Raw genomic sequence first — 16,010 nt, forward strand, 5'->3', positions numbered from 1 at the left:
CCATTGGCGGAGTTATTATGTAAGATGGTCATCCGATCACATATGAGAGTCACAAGCTGAAGGATGCAGAGCGGCGTTACACAGTGCACGAACGTGAGATGACCGCCATTGTGTATTGCCTCAGGATCTGGCGGCACTACCTTTTGGGTGCCGAGTTCGTCGTCAAGACGGACAATATGGCCACGAGCTATTTTCAGACGCAAAAGAAGTTAACGCCCAAGCAAGCTCGATGGCAGATGTTTTTGGCTGAGTTCGACTTTGCCTTAGAGTACAAGGTTGAAAAGACCAATGTTGTGGTAGATGCCCTGAGCCGTAGGGCTGAATTGGCTGCTGCGCGCGCGGAGCCTTCTAAAGTGCATTTGGAGGGCGCATTGCTGAGCCGCATCCGCGAGGGTACGCAGTAGGATCCGACCGCACAATACCTTGTTTCTCTGGCGCAGGCAGGGAAGACTCGACGATTTTGGCTACAGGATGGCCTCCTCGTAACAAAAGGGGGACACATCTTTGTACCACGGTGGGGAAGCCTTCGCCGAGAGCTACTCAAAGAGTGCCATGATACACTATGGGCCGGCCATCCTGGTCAGGAGCGGACCTTAGCACTTCTTGAGCGCGGCTACTATTGGCCGCAGATGAGAGACGACGTTGAGGGGTATGTGCGGACATGCCTCATCTGCCAGCAAGATAAGGGGACAAACCAGAAGGCTGCCAGTCTCCTTGAGCCTCTACCAATTTCAGAAGGTCCTTGGGATAGCATCTCCATGGACTTTATTGTTAGTCTGCTGAAGATAGAGGGCCTCAGTTCTATTTTGGTTGTGGTGGATCGTTTCTCAAAGTATGCCACCTTCATCCCAGCTTCCAAGGAGTGCCCTGCAGAGAAGACTGCAGAGTTGTTCGTAAAGCATGTGGTGAAGCACTGGGCATACCAAAGAGCATTGTGAGTGATCGCGATGCTCGCTTCACGGGCAAGTTCTGGCGTGAAGTATTTCGGCTACTTGGCTCTGAGTTGCTGTTTTCAACTAGCTTCCATCCGCAGACAGATGGGCAGACAGAGCGTATCAATGGGATACTGGAGCAGTACCTGAGGCATTTTGTTAGTGCCAATCAGAAAAATTGGGTGAAGCTCCTTGATGTGGCACAATTTTGTTATAATCTGCAGAAGAGCGAGTCTTCATGCCATAGTCCGTTCGAGATAGCCACGGGGCAGCAGCCACTGACCACGCACACTCTTGTCACACAAGAAAATGGAAGGCCATCATTCGCCTATCAGTTTGTTCGCGACTGGCACGAGCAAAATGAGTTGGCGAAGGCATTCTTACACAAAGCGGCAAAGAGAATGAAGAAGTGGGCGGACAAGCACCGTCGGCCCGTAGGGTTCCAAGTTGGGGACCAAGTGTTGGTGAAGTTATATCCTGGTCGCACAGGCATCTTCCGCGGGCGGCACCGCGGACTACTCAGAAAGTATGAGGGACCCTTCACCATCACGAAGAAGGTGGGCAAGCTGGCATACAAGCTGGAGTTGCCCCCAGACTTCAAGGTGCACCCGGTGTTCCATGTGTGCAACCTCAAGCAGTTCCATCCAGATGATGGAGACCCGGAACACAGTGTGCCACAACGCGCTCCCATCATGCAGAGGGCCCCGGCAGCACAACGGACCAAGAAGCACCTCAGTCAGATCATTCGCCACAAGGTCAACTACTTAGGACAAGCGAAGAAATACTTGGTGCAGTGGGAGGAAACAACAGAACCAACGTGGGAGCCTACATTTCGAATGAACAGCCGCTACCCGGCTGAAGTCAGGGCTTACCATGAAACAGATGGCGCCGAGGATGACACATGATTTGAAGGGGGGAGCATGTTCCCTTGCGACTTACAGTGTACAGTTGCGCTTAGAGTCTGTTTTGCTTTTGTTGAGTCTGATGTAAGCTGCCCGGTTCAGGTGAATCAATACCCCGAAGAGGCAGCCCGTATACTTGAACTGTAATAGCCTGCGGGCAAAATTGTGAATGAAGTAAATGCGTTGAGCTTTCTTTTGTTCACCCTCGTTGTGATTGCTTCTTGTGATTGCAATTTCTCTCCCTCTATTCTCTCTTGCTCTCTTGCATTCTGATTATAAGCTTCTGCGATCGGCAAGCGAGAGCTGACGAGTAGGCTTGCGGCGGTGAGGAAGAACCGTTGCGCCGCGCTGACCCATTGAAGGAAATAGGCCCGTGACAGATATAGTGTATTGAAAAAATTGGTCATGAACTAACAAAATCTACACCAACATAGACAACAAGGTAGCTTGTTTAGATAACTAAGCTGAGCATGACCACGGCAAACTCGGCTAGGTTCACCTCATATTGGCTCGTTTTACATATTATATATTTTATCCATATATTATATATAATGTATATAATATACATACTATATGTGTTTCATGCATATATTATATGTTTTCTACATATATTACGTATATTATATATTATCAAGCTTTAAAAGAAATCTTTTTTTTTTAGAAAATGAGCCAGCTCCTGAAGTTCAACTGACTTGTAACGAGCTCGAGCTCAGCTCGGCTCGTTTACCAGCCCTAGCAATGATTATGAAGGTATCAGTTCATCTAGTGTGGCTTACTAATGCTGTACAAAGATATTTAATTCACTAGTTTTTTGTTTTTTGTTTTTGTAGTTTGTGATATTTGGATACCTCAACACGGAACAAAGCTTAGTTTGGTGAACGGATCATTTATTTGGATTAGATATATCTGAATCCAATCCATAAAAATGAAGGATTGAATCTAAACCTAGTTTTCTTAATTTGCAATCAAACACGTGATAAGAATTCCACCCACTTTTTCCAAGAGCAACCAAATGCGGGATAATTTTTCAGTGTGACAAAAACTTTATGAATTATATTTTAAGGTAAAAAAAAAAAATCTCGAAGAAAGTCTTTGTCTCCAACAATCAAAGACACCCCTAGATTCAATAATGGCTTCCTTCACCCAAATCCAAACCCGAGTTCCAATCTGATTATGCCAGCTCAGGTTACGTGGGGGCTCAGTAATGCCTACATCCGAACCGAATCCGACTCGTTCAGATCCTCACTTCGGTCACCGAACCATGAACCAGATCCATTTTGGCAGTAATCAGATCCTAAGCCTACCCGAAATATGATCCAAACCAGCCCCGATCCGTTCTTCTCCACACTTTTAAAGTCCCTCTCTCTCTCTCTCAAAGCATTAGCACACAATGGGCGAGGTCGTCGAGAGCGAGATCCCGAACGACGAGGGCGCTGCCGCCGGCGACGGGCCTCCGGAGGCGGAGGGGCAGCCCCTCTCGAAGAACGCAAGGAAGAAGCTCCTGAAGCAGCAGAGGCGCGAAGCGAGGAAGGCGGAGAAGAAGGCGGCGACGAAGGAGGAGAAGCGGAGGAGGGCGGAGGAGAGGCGGAGGGAGTGGGAGGAGAGGGTGTCTTCGGCGGCTTCTGAGGAGGAGAGGGCGGCGATGTTGGAGTCTCGGCTGGCGGCCCGCAGGGAGAGGGTGGAGAGGAGGGCCGGGGAGCGGGAGCTGAGGAGGGAGAGGCTGACCAAGGGGATGGAGGAAGGTCAGAGCATCGTCATCGACCTCGACTTCTCGGACCTCATGACCCCACCCGAGATCAACAGCCTCTCTCAGCAGGTGAGAGGGCGAGAGCTTCCACATAGCACACTCTTTTCTTTCTTTTGCTTTTTTCCGTTTGCCCTAGGGTTGAAAGCCTCTCTCAGCAGGTGAGAGGGCGAGAGCTTCCACATAGCACACTCTTTTCTTTCTATTGCTTTTTTCCGTTTGCCATAGGCTTGAAAATGGTATATGTGTCCGTAGTTTGTTGAAAGTAAAGAACCGGTGTCTTTAACAAATGTTGGGATTTGTGAAGCGTTTAGGAAGCGTCAGCTGAGAAGCGTGAAGCGGTTGGGAAGCTATAAGCTGAGAATCGTGAAGCGTTTAGGGCGAGAAGTGTTTAGGAAGCGTAAGGGGAAGCGTGGAGCGCTTAGAGGCCCCAGGGGAAAGCCAGAGCGAGTCTGGGAGTGGAGGAACCGCCAAGGTCTCGACCAGGATCCTCAACCTCGGAATGAGGGAGGGTGGTGAGACAGATCAGTAGGTACTGAGAAAAAGTCTACCAAGAGACTATGTCCACAAAGGCACTATATTCTTGATAAGAGAGGTGTGCACAAAGGCACAAGATGAACACCCACACTGATACAAATGCAAAAGGCATCCAAATAAAAAAATCCTTTTATTGAACACAAGTGAGAGCTTTACAAAGAAGCTTATTTTACAATGAAGGGGAAGTGCCCTATTTCATAAAAGGGCCTTTGGAGGGTCTCCCTCATGTGATCGTTGGAGCCCCTCCAAAGGTCATATTATTGACCGTTGGAGGGGCCAAACGATGAGGTGAGCCCCTAATGGCTAAAAGCCAAAAAAACAAAAATAAAAAATAACGAAAAAGAAAGAAAAGAAAAAGAAAAGAAATTAAAAAAGAAAGGTGCGTGAATAAGGAAAAGACAGATTTACCCCTAGTGGGTATTAAAAAATAAAAGTATATATATATATATATATATATATATATATATATATATATATATATATATATATATATATATATATATATATATATATATATCTCGGATACAATTTAACCCCCCCCCCCCCCCCCCTCAAACTTAGGGCGCAATGACCAAAAGTTTGCCGAGGAGAAAGTTAAATCTAGGAGAACATAACGCCTTGGTGAAGAAATCCATCAATTGATATTCTATATTCTGACGTTACATAAGGAAGATCTATAACTCTTTTCAGGTTTTCTTCTCTAACATAGTGGCAGTCCATCTCAATGTGCTTTGTGCGCTCATGAAATGAATGATTTTTGGCAATATAGATTGTACTCTTATTATCACAATACAACTTCATGAGCTCTTAAACATGAATCCTCATATATTTCAGTAGCTGGCGAATCCAAACAATCTGCATGGTAGTAGTTGCCGTGGCTCAGTATTCAGCTTTACTAGATGATAATGACACCTTTTGTTGCTTCTTGCATCTCTAAGAGATTAATGATTCTCCTAAAAACACACAAAAAACCAAAAGTTTGCCGAGAAGAAAGTTAAATCTAGGAGAACATAACGCCTTGGTGAAGAAATCCATCAATTGATATTCTATATTCTGACGTTACATAAGGAAGATCTATAACTCTTTTCAGGTTTTCTTCTCTAACATAGTGGCAGTCCATCTCAATGTGCTTTGTGCGCTCATGAAATGAATGATTTTTGGCAATATAGATTGTACTCTTATTATCACAATACAACTTCATGAGCTCTTAAACATGAATCCTCATATATTTCAGTAGCTGGCGAATCCAAACAATCTGCATGGTAGTAGTTGCCGTGGCTCGGTATTCAGCTTTACTAGATGATAATGACACCTTTTGTTGCTTCTTGCATCTCTAAGAGATTAATGATTCTCCTAAAAACACACAAAAACCAATGGTGGAGTGATGGTTATTTGGGTTACCTCCCCAATCAGAGTTAGTATAAGCTATTAAATTTAATTAAGAAAATGAAGATAAAAATACTCTCTTATTTAATGATCCCTTTATATATCGAATGATCCGGAGAATTGCACTCATATGAACTTATGTAAGCACATGTTAGAACTGGTATACAATATGAATAACATGCGAAATATCAAGTCTAGTAATACTAAGATATATTAGGGATCCAACAAGTTGCCTGTAAGAAGTGGGGTCTTTTAGAAGAATCCCATCACCGATTTTTATCTTTGTTCATACTACTTCAGGAGTTTTACAAATCTTGTCATCTGTAATTCTTGACCTGTCAGTGATCTCAAATGCAAGTTTAGTTTGAGATAAAAAATAACTTCTATGAGAATTAACAACTTCAATTTCTAAAAAATACGTTAGGAACCCCAAGTCAGACATTTCAAATCTATCTTTTATAATAGATTTTATGCTCTTAGTTCCTTTAGTATCATCACCTGTTATTAGCATATCATCAACATATAATAGTAAAATTACTATCTCTGCGTTGGATTTTCTGACAAACAAAACTGTGTTAGTAAAACATAAAGAAAATCTATTTTTCAACATTACATTGTTAAATCTATCATACCAAACTTTGGGAGCTTGTTTCAAACCATAAAGAGCTTTTTGTAGGCGAAACACTTTATCTTTAAGAATCTCCATACCTGGGAGATCATCCATATAGACCTCTTGATTAAGATCATCATTCAAAAATGCATTTTTGACATCCATTTGATAAATATTCTATTTCTTAATTGAAGCGATGGTAATAAAACATCTAACAGTAACCATATGTGCAATGGGGGCAAATGTCTCATCATAGTTTATTTCATATTCTTGAATTTATCCTTTGACAACTAGACGGGCTTTAGATCCATCACTCTTGGTCTTGACCTTAAAAACCCATTTACATCATATAATTTTTTTACCATTAGGAAGATTTTGAAATTCCCATATTTGAGCTTTCCTAAGAGCTCTAAGTTCATTATCTATAACTTTTCTCCATTGGACACTTTTGTTGGCTTCTTTAAAGTTTTTAGGTTCCACATATGAGTGAATGACACCAAGACGAACTCTATATTTAGGTGAGAATCAGTCATAGCATATAAATCTAGAAGGAACTCTTCTAGTCCTTTCGGTTCTTCGAGGATTTTCATCATGTGAAGAGGTAGATTCACTAGGTTCATTATATTTTTCAATTGCACTTATAAAAATGCTTTTATCTCTATGTGTATAAGTGATATGATCACTAGATGCCCTTTCCTCAATATGATGATCGGTAGATTGAGAAGAGTTGTTATTTTCTTCTACTTCATTTTCACTAAGATCATTACGAGTGAATTCATCATCACTAGAAATATCATCATTTATAGATAATAAGTCAAACAAGAAATAATAGTTCACATTCTCTTCATGAGGTTCATATTTTTCAAAACCACTAACGTTTTCCAAAAAAGTCACATTCCTAGAAACATACAGTTTGTCATTTTTAATATCATAACATCTGTTGAGAGACCGAAAGCAAATTTAAATTTAATTTTGGTATAAATCTAATTTTGAGAATAAAAAATCCTTGATTTTTAAAGTTTCTAATTTCTTTGATTTCAAGAGGCACATCCGCGGTTGAAACAAAAGATGGAGATACATTTTTTGAATATCCGGAAAGAGAAAAAATATTTGGAGACATATGAAAGGAGACACTCGAATCTAAAAGCCATGAGGTCATATCGAGAGGAGAGAACGTAGACATGGCAGCCCCAGAAATTGATCTCTTGAGAAGAGGTTGAAGAGCCTCCACGATTTGACTCAGAGAAAGAGCTTCATTGGTGGAAGTAGATGAACCATCTTTCTTATGTGGTTGAAATGTAGTAGACATAGTCACCATCTTTTTCCATTTCGGACACACCAGTTTGATGTGTCCCGACTCTTTACAAAAATGACATAATTTTGCTATAATATCTTTCTTGGTACCTTCCATTTTGATCATCATTTTCTCTCGCTCATTGATTTTGATTTTTAAAATGAGGGGGTTTGTATGTTTTCAAGTTATTCCCCGGTCTAGAAACGACATACACTCCTTCATTTTCTTCTTGATTTGAAGGTATCGCAAGAACACTCGAATTGGTCTTACTCATTCCCATATGAGTTTTTTCTCCACTTAACTAAGTAATAACATCTTCAAGTGGTGGAGAAGTGAAAGAAGATAGAAGAGAGGATCTTATTTGTTCGAATTCGGGTCTAAGCTCATTCAAAAAATAAAAAATATGATCTTCTTCCAATTGCTTGTGTTGAAGCTCAATGGCTTCTCCACTCCATTTTGGTTCAAGCATAGCAAACTCATCCCAAATAGAGGATAATTCGGCGAAGTATTGTCTAATAGTTAATTCGTCTTGTTGAAGGGTCAAAGCCTTTTTGGAAGATAATATTTGTAGGATAAATCCCTTGAGGTATACATCCTCTCAAGATATTCCCATACTTGAGGCGCCTTCTTAAATTTTAAAATATTTGCATTGATTCAGGTCTCAACCGAACAAAAAATCCATGAAAGGATTTTGTAAATCTTCATTTCCCACTCCTCATTGCTTCTTATTATATTCTTCAAAAGCCTTTTCTCTTTCTTCCCCGTTAAGAACCTTAATTTCACCTTTTTCAATAGTGGTGATTTTTTTTTCGGGTTCACGAATAGTGCCTTTGACATAGCTCCAAAGGCCTTTTTCTTTAACGTGAGCTTCTATATTGCTGGCCCAAACGTGATAGTTGGACCCATTGAGTTTAAATCCGAGGAAAAAATGAGAATCCTTTTCCCTCATGGAAGTGCCTTTATGAGAAAGAAAGAGTCTTTAAGAAATGAAATCTTACGATAACGGGTCTTCTTTAAGCTTACTTGATGTATTGCGCTTTTCTTGAAATGATTTGCAAGAGCTTTTTGTGCCAAAAGATTGAAAAAGAGAGATGAGCACGTTCTTCGAAACGACTACCAAGATAACACAATACCCGGGCTCTTCTTCTAGAGACCAAGCTCTGATACCATGTGAAAAAGTTTACAAAGAGACTATGTGATATGAGACGTGTGCACAAAGGCACAAGATGAACACCCACACGAATACAAATGCATAAAGGCATACAAATAAAAAAAATCCTTTTATTGAACACAAGTGAGAGCTTTACAAAAAAGCTTATTTTACAATGAAGAGGAAGTTCCCTATTCATAAGACATAAGAGGGCCTTTGGAGGGGCTCCCTCATGTGATCTTTGGAGCCCCTCCAACGGTCATATTATTGACTGTTGGAGGGGCCCAATGTTCGTATGAGGTGGGCCCCTCCATGGCTAAAAGCCAAAGGAACAGAAATAAAAAAATAACGAAAAAGAAAAAAAAGAAAAAGAAAAGAAATTACAAAAAAGAAAGGTGCGTGAATAGGAAAAAGATGGATTTACCCCTAGTGGGTATTACAAAAGTAAAAGTATATATATATAAATAGATAGATACATATACATATACATATACATATATATTTCATATATATATATATATATGTATATGTATCTCTCTCTCTCTATATAAATATATATGGTATACAATTTAACATGCACATCGTAAATGGCAAGCACGAATCGTAAAAAGAAGCGAGAAACAAAGAAGGAAAGTTAAAACCAGTCACAAATCTTGTTCTCGGGAAAACTTCGTGACCTTTTAGGGAATCTGGTCCTTCTCGAGAAACTCTTAGGAAAAATAATGTATATGGTTAATACATAAATAATGCAAAATTTTTTAAAAATGTCTTTATGTGTGAATATTGCCGTAAAATCACGTTAAAAATGCGATGTTTTCAAAATAGATGTTCCCTGTTTATAAGACATAAGAGGGCCTCCCTCATGTGATCGTTGGAGCCCCTCCAACGGTCATATTATTGACTGTTGGAGCGGCCCAACGTTCGCATGAGGTGGGCCCCTCCATGGCTAAAAGCCAAAAGAACAAAAATAAAAAAATAACGAAAAAGAAAAAAAAGAAAAAGAAAAGAAATTACAAAAAAGAAAGGTGCGTGAATAGGAAAAAGATGGATTTACCCCTAGTGGGTATTACAAAAGTAAAAGTATATATATATAAATAGATAGATACATATACATATATATTTCATATATATATGTATATGTATCTCTCTCTCTATATATAAATATATATGGTATACAATTTAACATGTATATCGTAAATGGCAAGCACGAACCGTAAAAAGAAGCGAGAAACAGAGAAGGGAAACAACACATAAATGTAGTTAAAACCAGTCACAAATCTTGTTCTCGGTAAAACCTCGTGACCTTTTAGGGAATCTGGTCCTTCTCGAGAAACTCTTAGGAAAAATAATGTATATGGTTAATACATAAATAATGCAAATTTTTTTAAAAATGACTTTATGTGTGAATATTGCCGTAAAATCACGTTAAAAATGCGATGTTTTCAAAATAGATGTTCCCTATTTATAAGACATAAGAGGGCCTCCCTCATGTGATCGTTGGAGCCCCTCCAACGGTCATATTATTGACTGTTGGAGGGGCCCAACGTTCGCATGAGGTGGGCCCCTCCATGGCTAAAAGCCAAAAGAACAAAAATAAAAAAATAACGAAAAACAAAAAAAAGAAAAAGAAAAGAAATTACAAAAAAGAAAGGTGCGTGAATAGGAAAAAAATGGATTTACCCCTAGTGGGTATTACAAAAGTAAAAGTATACATATACATATACATATACATATACATATACATATACATATACATATACATATACATATACATTTCATATATATATTTATATGTCTCTCTCTCTCTATATATAAATATATATGGTATACAATTTAACATGCACATCGTAAATGGCAAGCACGAACCGTAAAAAGAAGCGAGAAACAAAGAAGGGAAACAACACATAAATGTAGTTAAAACCAGTCACAAATCTTGTTCTCGGGAAAACCTCGTGACCTTTTAGGGAATCTGGTCCTTCTCGAGAAACTCTTAGGAAAAATAATGTATATGGTTAATACATAAATAATGCAAATTTTTTTAAAAATGTCTTTATGTGTGAATATTGCCGTAAAATCACGTTAAAAATGCGATGTTTTCAAAATAGATGTTCCCTATTTATAAGACATAAGAGGGCCTCCCTCATGTGATCGTTGGAGCCCCTCCAACGGTCATATTATTGACTGTTGGAGGGGCCCAATGTTCGTATGAGGTGGGCCCCTCCATGGCTAAAAGCCAAAGGAACAAAAATAAAAAAATAACGAAAAAGAAAAAAAAGAAAAAGAAAAGAAATTACAAAAAAGAAAGGTGCGTGAATAGGAAAAAGATGGATTTACCTCTAGTGGGTATTACAAAAGTAAAAGTATATATATAAATAGATAGATACATATACATATACATATATATTTCATATATATATGTATATGTATCTCTCTCTCTATATATAAATATATATGGTATACAATTTAACATGCACATCGTAAATGGCAAGCACGAACCGTAAAAAGAAGAGAGAAACAAAGAAGGGAAACGACACATAAATGTAGTTAAAACCAGTCACAAATCTTGTTCTCGGGAAAACCTCGTGACCTTTTAGGGAATCTGGTCCTTCTCGAGAAACTCTTAGGAAAAATAATGTATATGGTTAATACATAAATAATGCAATTTTTTTTTAAAATGTCTTTATGTGTGAATATTGCTGTAAAATCACATTAAAAATGCGATGTTTTCAAAATAGATGTTCTGGTGACAATGTTACATTTCTTCATAATATCAACCATGGAAAATATTACATTAAAAACACAATAATTTCAAAATATATCGGCAATAATTGGTACTATGCTTAAAATTTAATTTTGTATTTCAGCTAAATTCAATCTGTTTTATTAAGAATATTTGTTATATATGTATATAGATTTTATATTGGAAACATAAATTTTAAACAAGAAAGTGCAGTTCTTTTAACATTAAAAAGATATTTCCAGTATCAAGAAAGTTGTTTTTGGGTACCAAAACAAGCAAGCTTTATATGTTGGAAAGTGAGTTTCCCATAAGTTTGGGGAGTGTGAAAAAAGCTTGTAGTTTTACATAATTTATTGCCATACTTATGTTAGCACCAGAAAATAACTAATTTACTAGTTGTTTGGTTCAACTTACTCAGTTAAGATGCATTTATTGGGCTTTAAAAAAGTTTTTTGGTTATTTCAAGTCTGTGAATACCATGTCTTAATTCTGTTTGAACTGATGGAGGTTGCAGATCATGTATTGTTATGCAGTGAATGCAAGATGTGCTTTGCCAGCACATCTTTGCTTGACGGGATGCAACGGAGAAATAGATGCTCAGTTGCAAAGGCTCCCTGGATTCGATAAGTGGGTGATCAAGAAGGAAAGCCAACCTTACATTGAAGCTTTGCGTGATCATAAGGATGATTTGGTGTATCTCACAGCAGATTCAGACACTGTTCTTGAAGAACTCAACCCGAGCAAAATTTATATTATTGGCGGGTTAGTTGATCGGAACCGATGGAAGGGGATAACCATGAAGAAAGCAAAAGACCAGGGGATCCAAACAGCAAAACTTCCCATTGCAAATTACCTCAAAATGTCAAGTTCCATGGTATGCTTTTGTCATTTTTTGTTCATGAAAAAAGATTTTCCCATGTTTCATGCATCAACATCAGAAATTTGATCTGGGTCAGCTTCCTAGGTTGGCTTGGTAAAACTTAGATCAAGCCACTCAAGTTGGTGCCAAGTAAGGCTGTGTCAAATCATGCTCACACCAACTTGTGTAGGTGGGACTTAACAGGTTGGATTTGTTGCTTGAGTCAGTCAGGTTGCCCGAGGATATGAAATTTGGTTGCATCATCTAAAAACATATATAAGTAGTTGGGTCTACTTGCATTTTGGGGATGTTTACAAACCTGTGAAATACTTTCTTAAGAAAGAAAGTATGCCATCTTTCTCAGGTGAGATAGTTCTTCATAGTTTTGCAAACATGCAGTTCATTTTCTTCAAGACAAAATGACAAAAAAAGATGTACTATGAGAGAAAGGCTACCTGTTAAAGTTTTCTCCACCTTTCATTCGCTATTAAAAATAATCGGACGTTAGGTGTCTCATATATTATTATCTATAACATAACTAATTGTAAAATGTGCTAAATATTCTCCTTCATTTGATTTGTGTAATAATTGTTCTAGGAAATGACCTTGCAATTAGAATTTCTCTCTCTCTCTCTCTCTACCCTGACCAGATGGGCACACAAAATTTCTAGTAACACTTTGAAGGAATAATTCGCAAGGTGTTGTAAATCCTTAACCTTTGTTAAAACTGCTACTTTCAGATAGTTTAATATTCTAATGACGAGTTTTCATTTTGTTAATTGTTAATTCATGATTCCTGTGCCACAGGTCTTGACTGTGAATCAAGTCGTTGAAATACTCCTCAGCTTCTTGGAAACCAAAGACTGGAAGAGGTCCTTTTTCCAGGTGATTCCTCAAAGGAAAAGGTGTGATGCTGAAGATGATGAAGAAAATGAAGCAGAATGTGATGGCGAGAGAAAGAAAATATGTATTGAGAAATCCACTGAGGAATTATAAGAGTAATTATCGTCCATTTTTGACTTATGCATGGGCTATGTTTAGTGATTTCTTTTAAAAGCTAATATCAAGAAAAAAATTATAGATCAACTGAAGGTCATACATAATTTTGCCACATCCCCACATTGCTTTTACACGTTCAATTGCAGCTTTCAACATCAACAAAGAGAAAACATATCATATTGTCACTTTTTGAGATTAAAGATTTTAAACCCAACAAAGAAAAGTCCCAAGATTCTAAGAGCATGCTTGAAGACTTGTTGCTATACCCTTTACCTGGTCCAAAGCAGAGTTACCGGAAGCTTCTTAGATAGGTGGGAAGCTCGCTTCCCAGAATCTCGCTTCGGAAGCACGATACTCCTCGCTTTCGAAACTTGATAAGAACCTCGATTCCCCACGCTTCTCCTATGTTTTCTACAAGCTTCATTTATTCTTATTATATGTTCTCTTACTCAACTTTTCATATTTTTTATGTGTTTTCTCTAACTCTTCTCACTCACTTCCACGTGCTTTTGTTAAATTGGTAGTTATCATTTTTAGATTTTGTTAAAATTTAATTCTTACACTAAAAAATAATGAAATTTAGTATTAGTCACTTTTATTTTAGTTTTTATGTGTTTTATTTTGATTCTCATTCAATTCTTATATTTCTTTTTTTTATTCCTCGCTTCCCGCTTCCTATATATTTTAAAATGCATCGCCTCTCGCTTCCGCTTCCGGTACTAGTTTGGCAACCATGGTCCAAAGTGTACAATTCCTTTGAGCCAATTCATCATATTGTCACTTTTTGAGATTAATGATTTTAAACCCAATAAAGAAAATACCCAAGATTCTAAGGGGAATATAATTCCTTTCCTTTCCTTCTTTTTTAACCTTTTTCTTTGCTATATCAGCCAAGCTTTCTTTGTTTTCTCCTCTTCCCTTTTTCTCTGCTGTTCCATTTGTCTATTATTTTCCAGCATTGGCTTCTCCTTCTCAAGCTTTGCGGTTTCTTTCCTTAGTTTACGTTCATTTTATTTTCTTTCTTCAAGACGTTTTGCAGCTTCAGTAGCCTCGAGGGCCTTCACTTTTATGTCTCTCTTGCCTTCTAGTGAAAATGATATCAAACAAATAACAGAGTAAAATATGTCATTTGTCCTTGCATATGCATGAAAATCATAGTAAAGTGTAATAACAACTCAGTTGCAACATTGATGACATAAAGATTGAATGGAGAAGTTACCTGCAGCTGTTTTTTTTTGTTATATAAGAGGATTCAGAGATGAAATATTTGAAACAATATTATTCCTTGACAACTTTCGCTTGCTGGGCCATTTCTGAAGAAAGCCAGAGACCTTTTCTGCACTGTAAACACAAAGAGAAGGATCCCACTTCTCTTTGTTATCCATGTTATATTGCTCATCACCATTTTTTTGATGACTCACACCAACTTCCTTCCAACAAAAGCTGCTTTCACATTGACAGAGTTTACACTGTTTCTGTGCAAGGTTCTGATCTGCAGCAGCATTGACATTAGACGAGTGATAGCATGCCATCATGATATCTGAAAGTGCTCTGCAATCATTTGGTGACTTCGTCCCAATGCAGATCCTTTTTTGAGATGTTTGTGAAATATCATCAACATTCAAGTGTTCATTTCTTCATTTATGCTAGTCTCTTCCTCAATTTGAAAACAGGTAAGTTCTGGGTTTTTAATAAGTTGCTTCCTTGAAGTGCTACCATGAGATTTAATGAGAGTTTTCTCTGGGAATGTTCCAGTGACAAGGGTAGAAGCAGCAGGGCTCCTAATATCCTTTCTAAGTTGAACATCTGAAAAAGAGGTTCAATCAGAATAAGACCCCCTTAAAAAACATTCATTAATTCTGAAACCAAAGTGTTGTATATGTCATGAATACTGCCATCTTCACCTGGGCCAATACACTTGAGGTCTTCACCAATATATAGAAGTGCACTCTTCAAATCCTTGTGTTCCATAAGTCCTTTAGGTCGACATTGGTAAATGTCTTGGGTCGAATGAACCTTATACTTTGCAAAAGCATCTGGGAATAGTAACTTAAAAGAGGTTGACTGTATGAATTTCACTAACCCTAGTTCTCTTAAAACTTGAAAAATCTGAATAATCATGCAACTTATTATCATCCAAAAATAGCTGTCGTTCATGGCATAGGTACACATTGAATTCCTCATACTCTGGCAGCAGGTCATCAACACTTGTTAGAAGCTAATGGTGGATCAGACTTGAAGGGCATGCCATATTTACGCAACGAATGTCCAAAGGCTCTATTTAATCACGACTTCTGCACAACTCTCTTTAGAATACTAGGAATTTTAGACTGTTTAATGCTTTTTGATGCCTTCAACCAATGCATACTTGCATTTAAACTGAAGAGGGGCCTGCATAGGTTCTCATGGCGAAGTGACCCTTCATCTCAAAGGCCACACAATTTTAGTTTAACAGACATACAACTGTACGTTAATTAACTGTTTGAATTCTAATCATTTTTTTTTAATTTTAGCTACTATTATTATGTTGCATAACCTAGCCAAACTAGATACACTGTGCGTAAGCCAAGAAAAGTATAAATTTATCTCTTACATTAGTGACATACTAACAAAACCAAGTCTTGCTTGAATTCTTAATTTGAAATGGACATGGGAGAAGCATCTACATTCTTGGAATTAAAAATCATATAGACAGAAATTCAAGATTATTATGCCTAAGTTAAGAAAAATATTGTGATTACATTCTAAAGAAGTTTAGAATAAAAAATAGCAAGGCAAAGTCAACCCCCCTAGCTAAAGGTTTGAGATTAAGCAAAATTTATTGTTTAAACGATGAATAAGAAAAGTTAAATGTTTC

General features: G+C 37.9%; 1 protein-coding gene across 1 annotated transcript; it reads left to right on the top strand.

The window, feature by feature from the left end:
• Positions 1-3,201: 3,201 nt before the first annotated feature.
• Positions 3,202-13,240, top strand: TRM10 (tRNA (guanine(9)-N1)-methyltransferase-like protein). Its single transcript, XM_089998486.1, has 3 exons — positions 3,202-3,650; positions 11,810-12,169; positions 12,962-13,240. The coding sequence occupies exons 1-3, from the start codon at positions 3,225-3,227 to the stop codon at positions 13,148-13,150; spliced, it is 975 nt and encodes a 324-aa protein (XP_089854612.1). The 5' UTR covers positions 3,202-3,224; the 3' UTR covers positions 13,151-13,240.
• Positions 13,241-16,010: the final 2,770 nt, after the last annotated feature.

The sequence above is a fragment of the Nuphar pumila genome, chromosome 1 (genome assembly GCF_984573655.1).
Source record: "Nuphar pumila chromosome 1, dmNupPumi1.hap1.1, whole genome shotgun sequence".
NCBI lineage: Eukaryota > Viridiplantae > Streptophyta > Magnoliopsida > Nymphaeales > Nymphaeaceae > Nuphar > Nuphar pumila.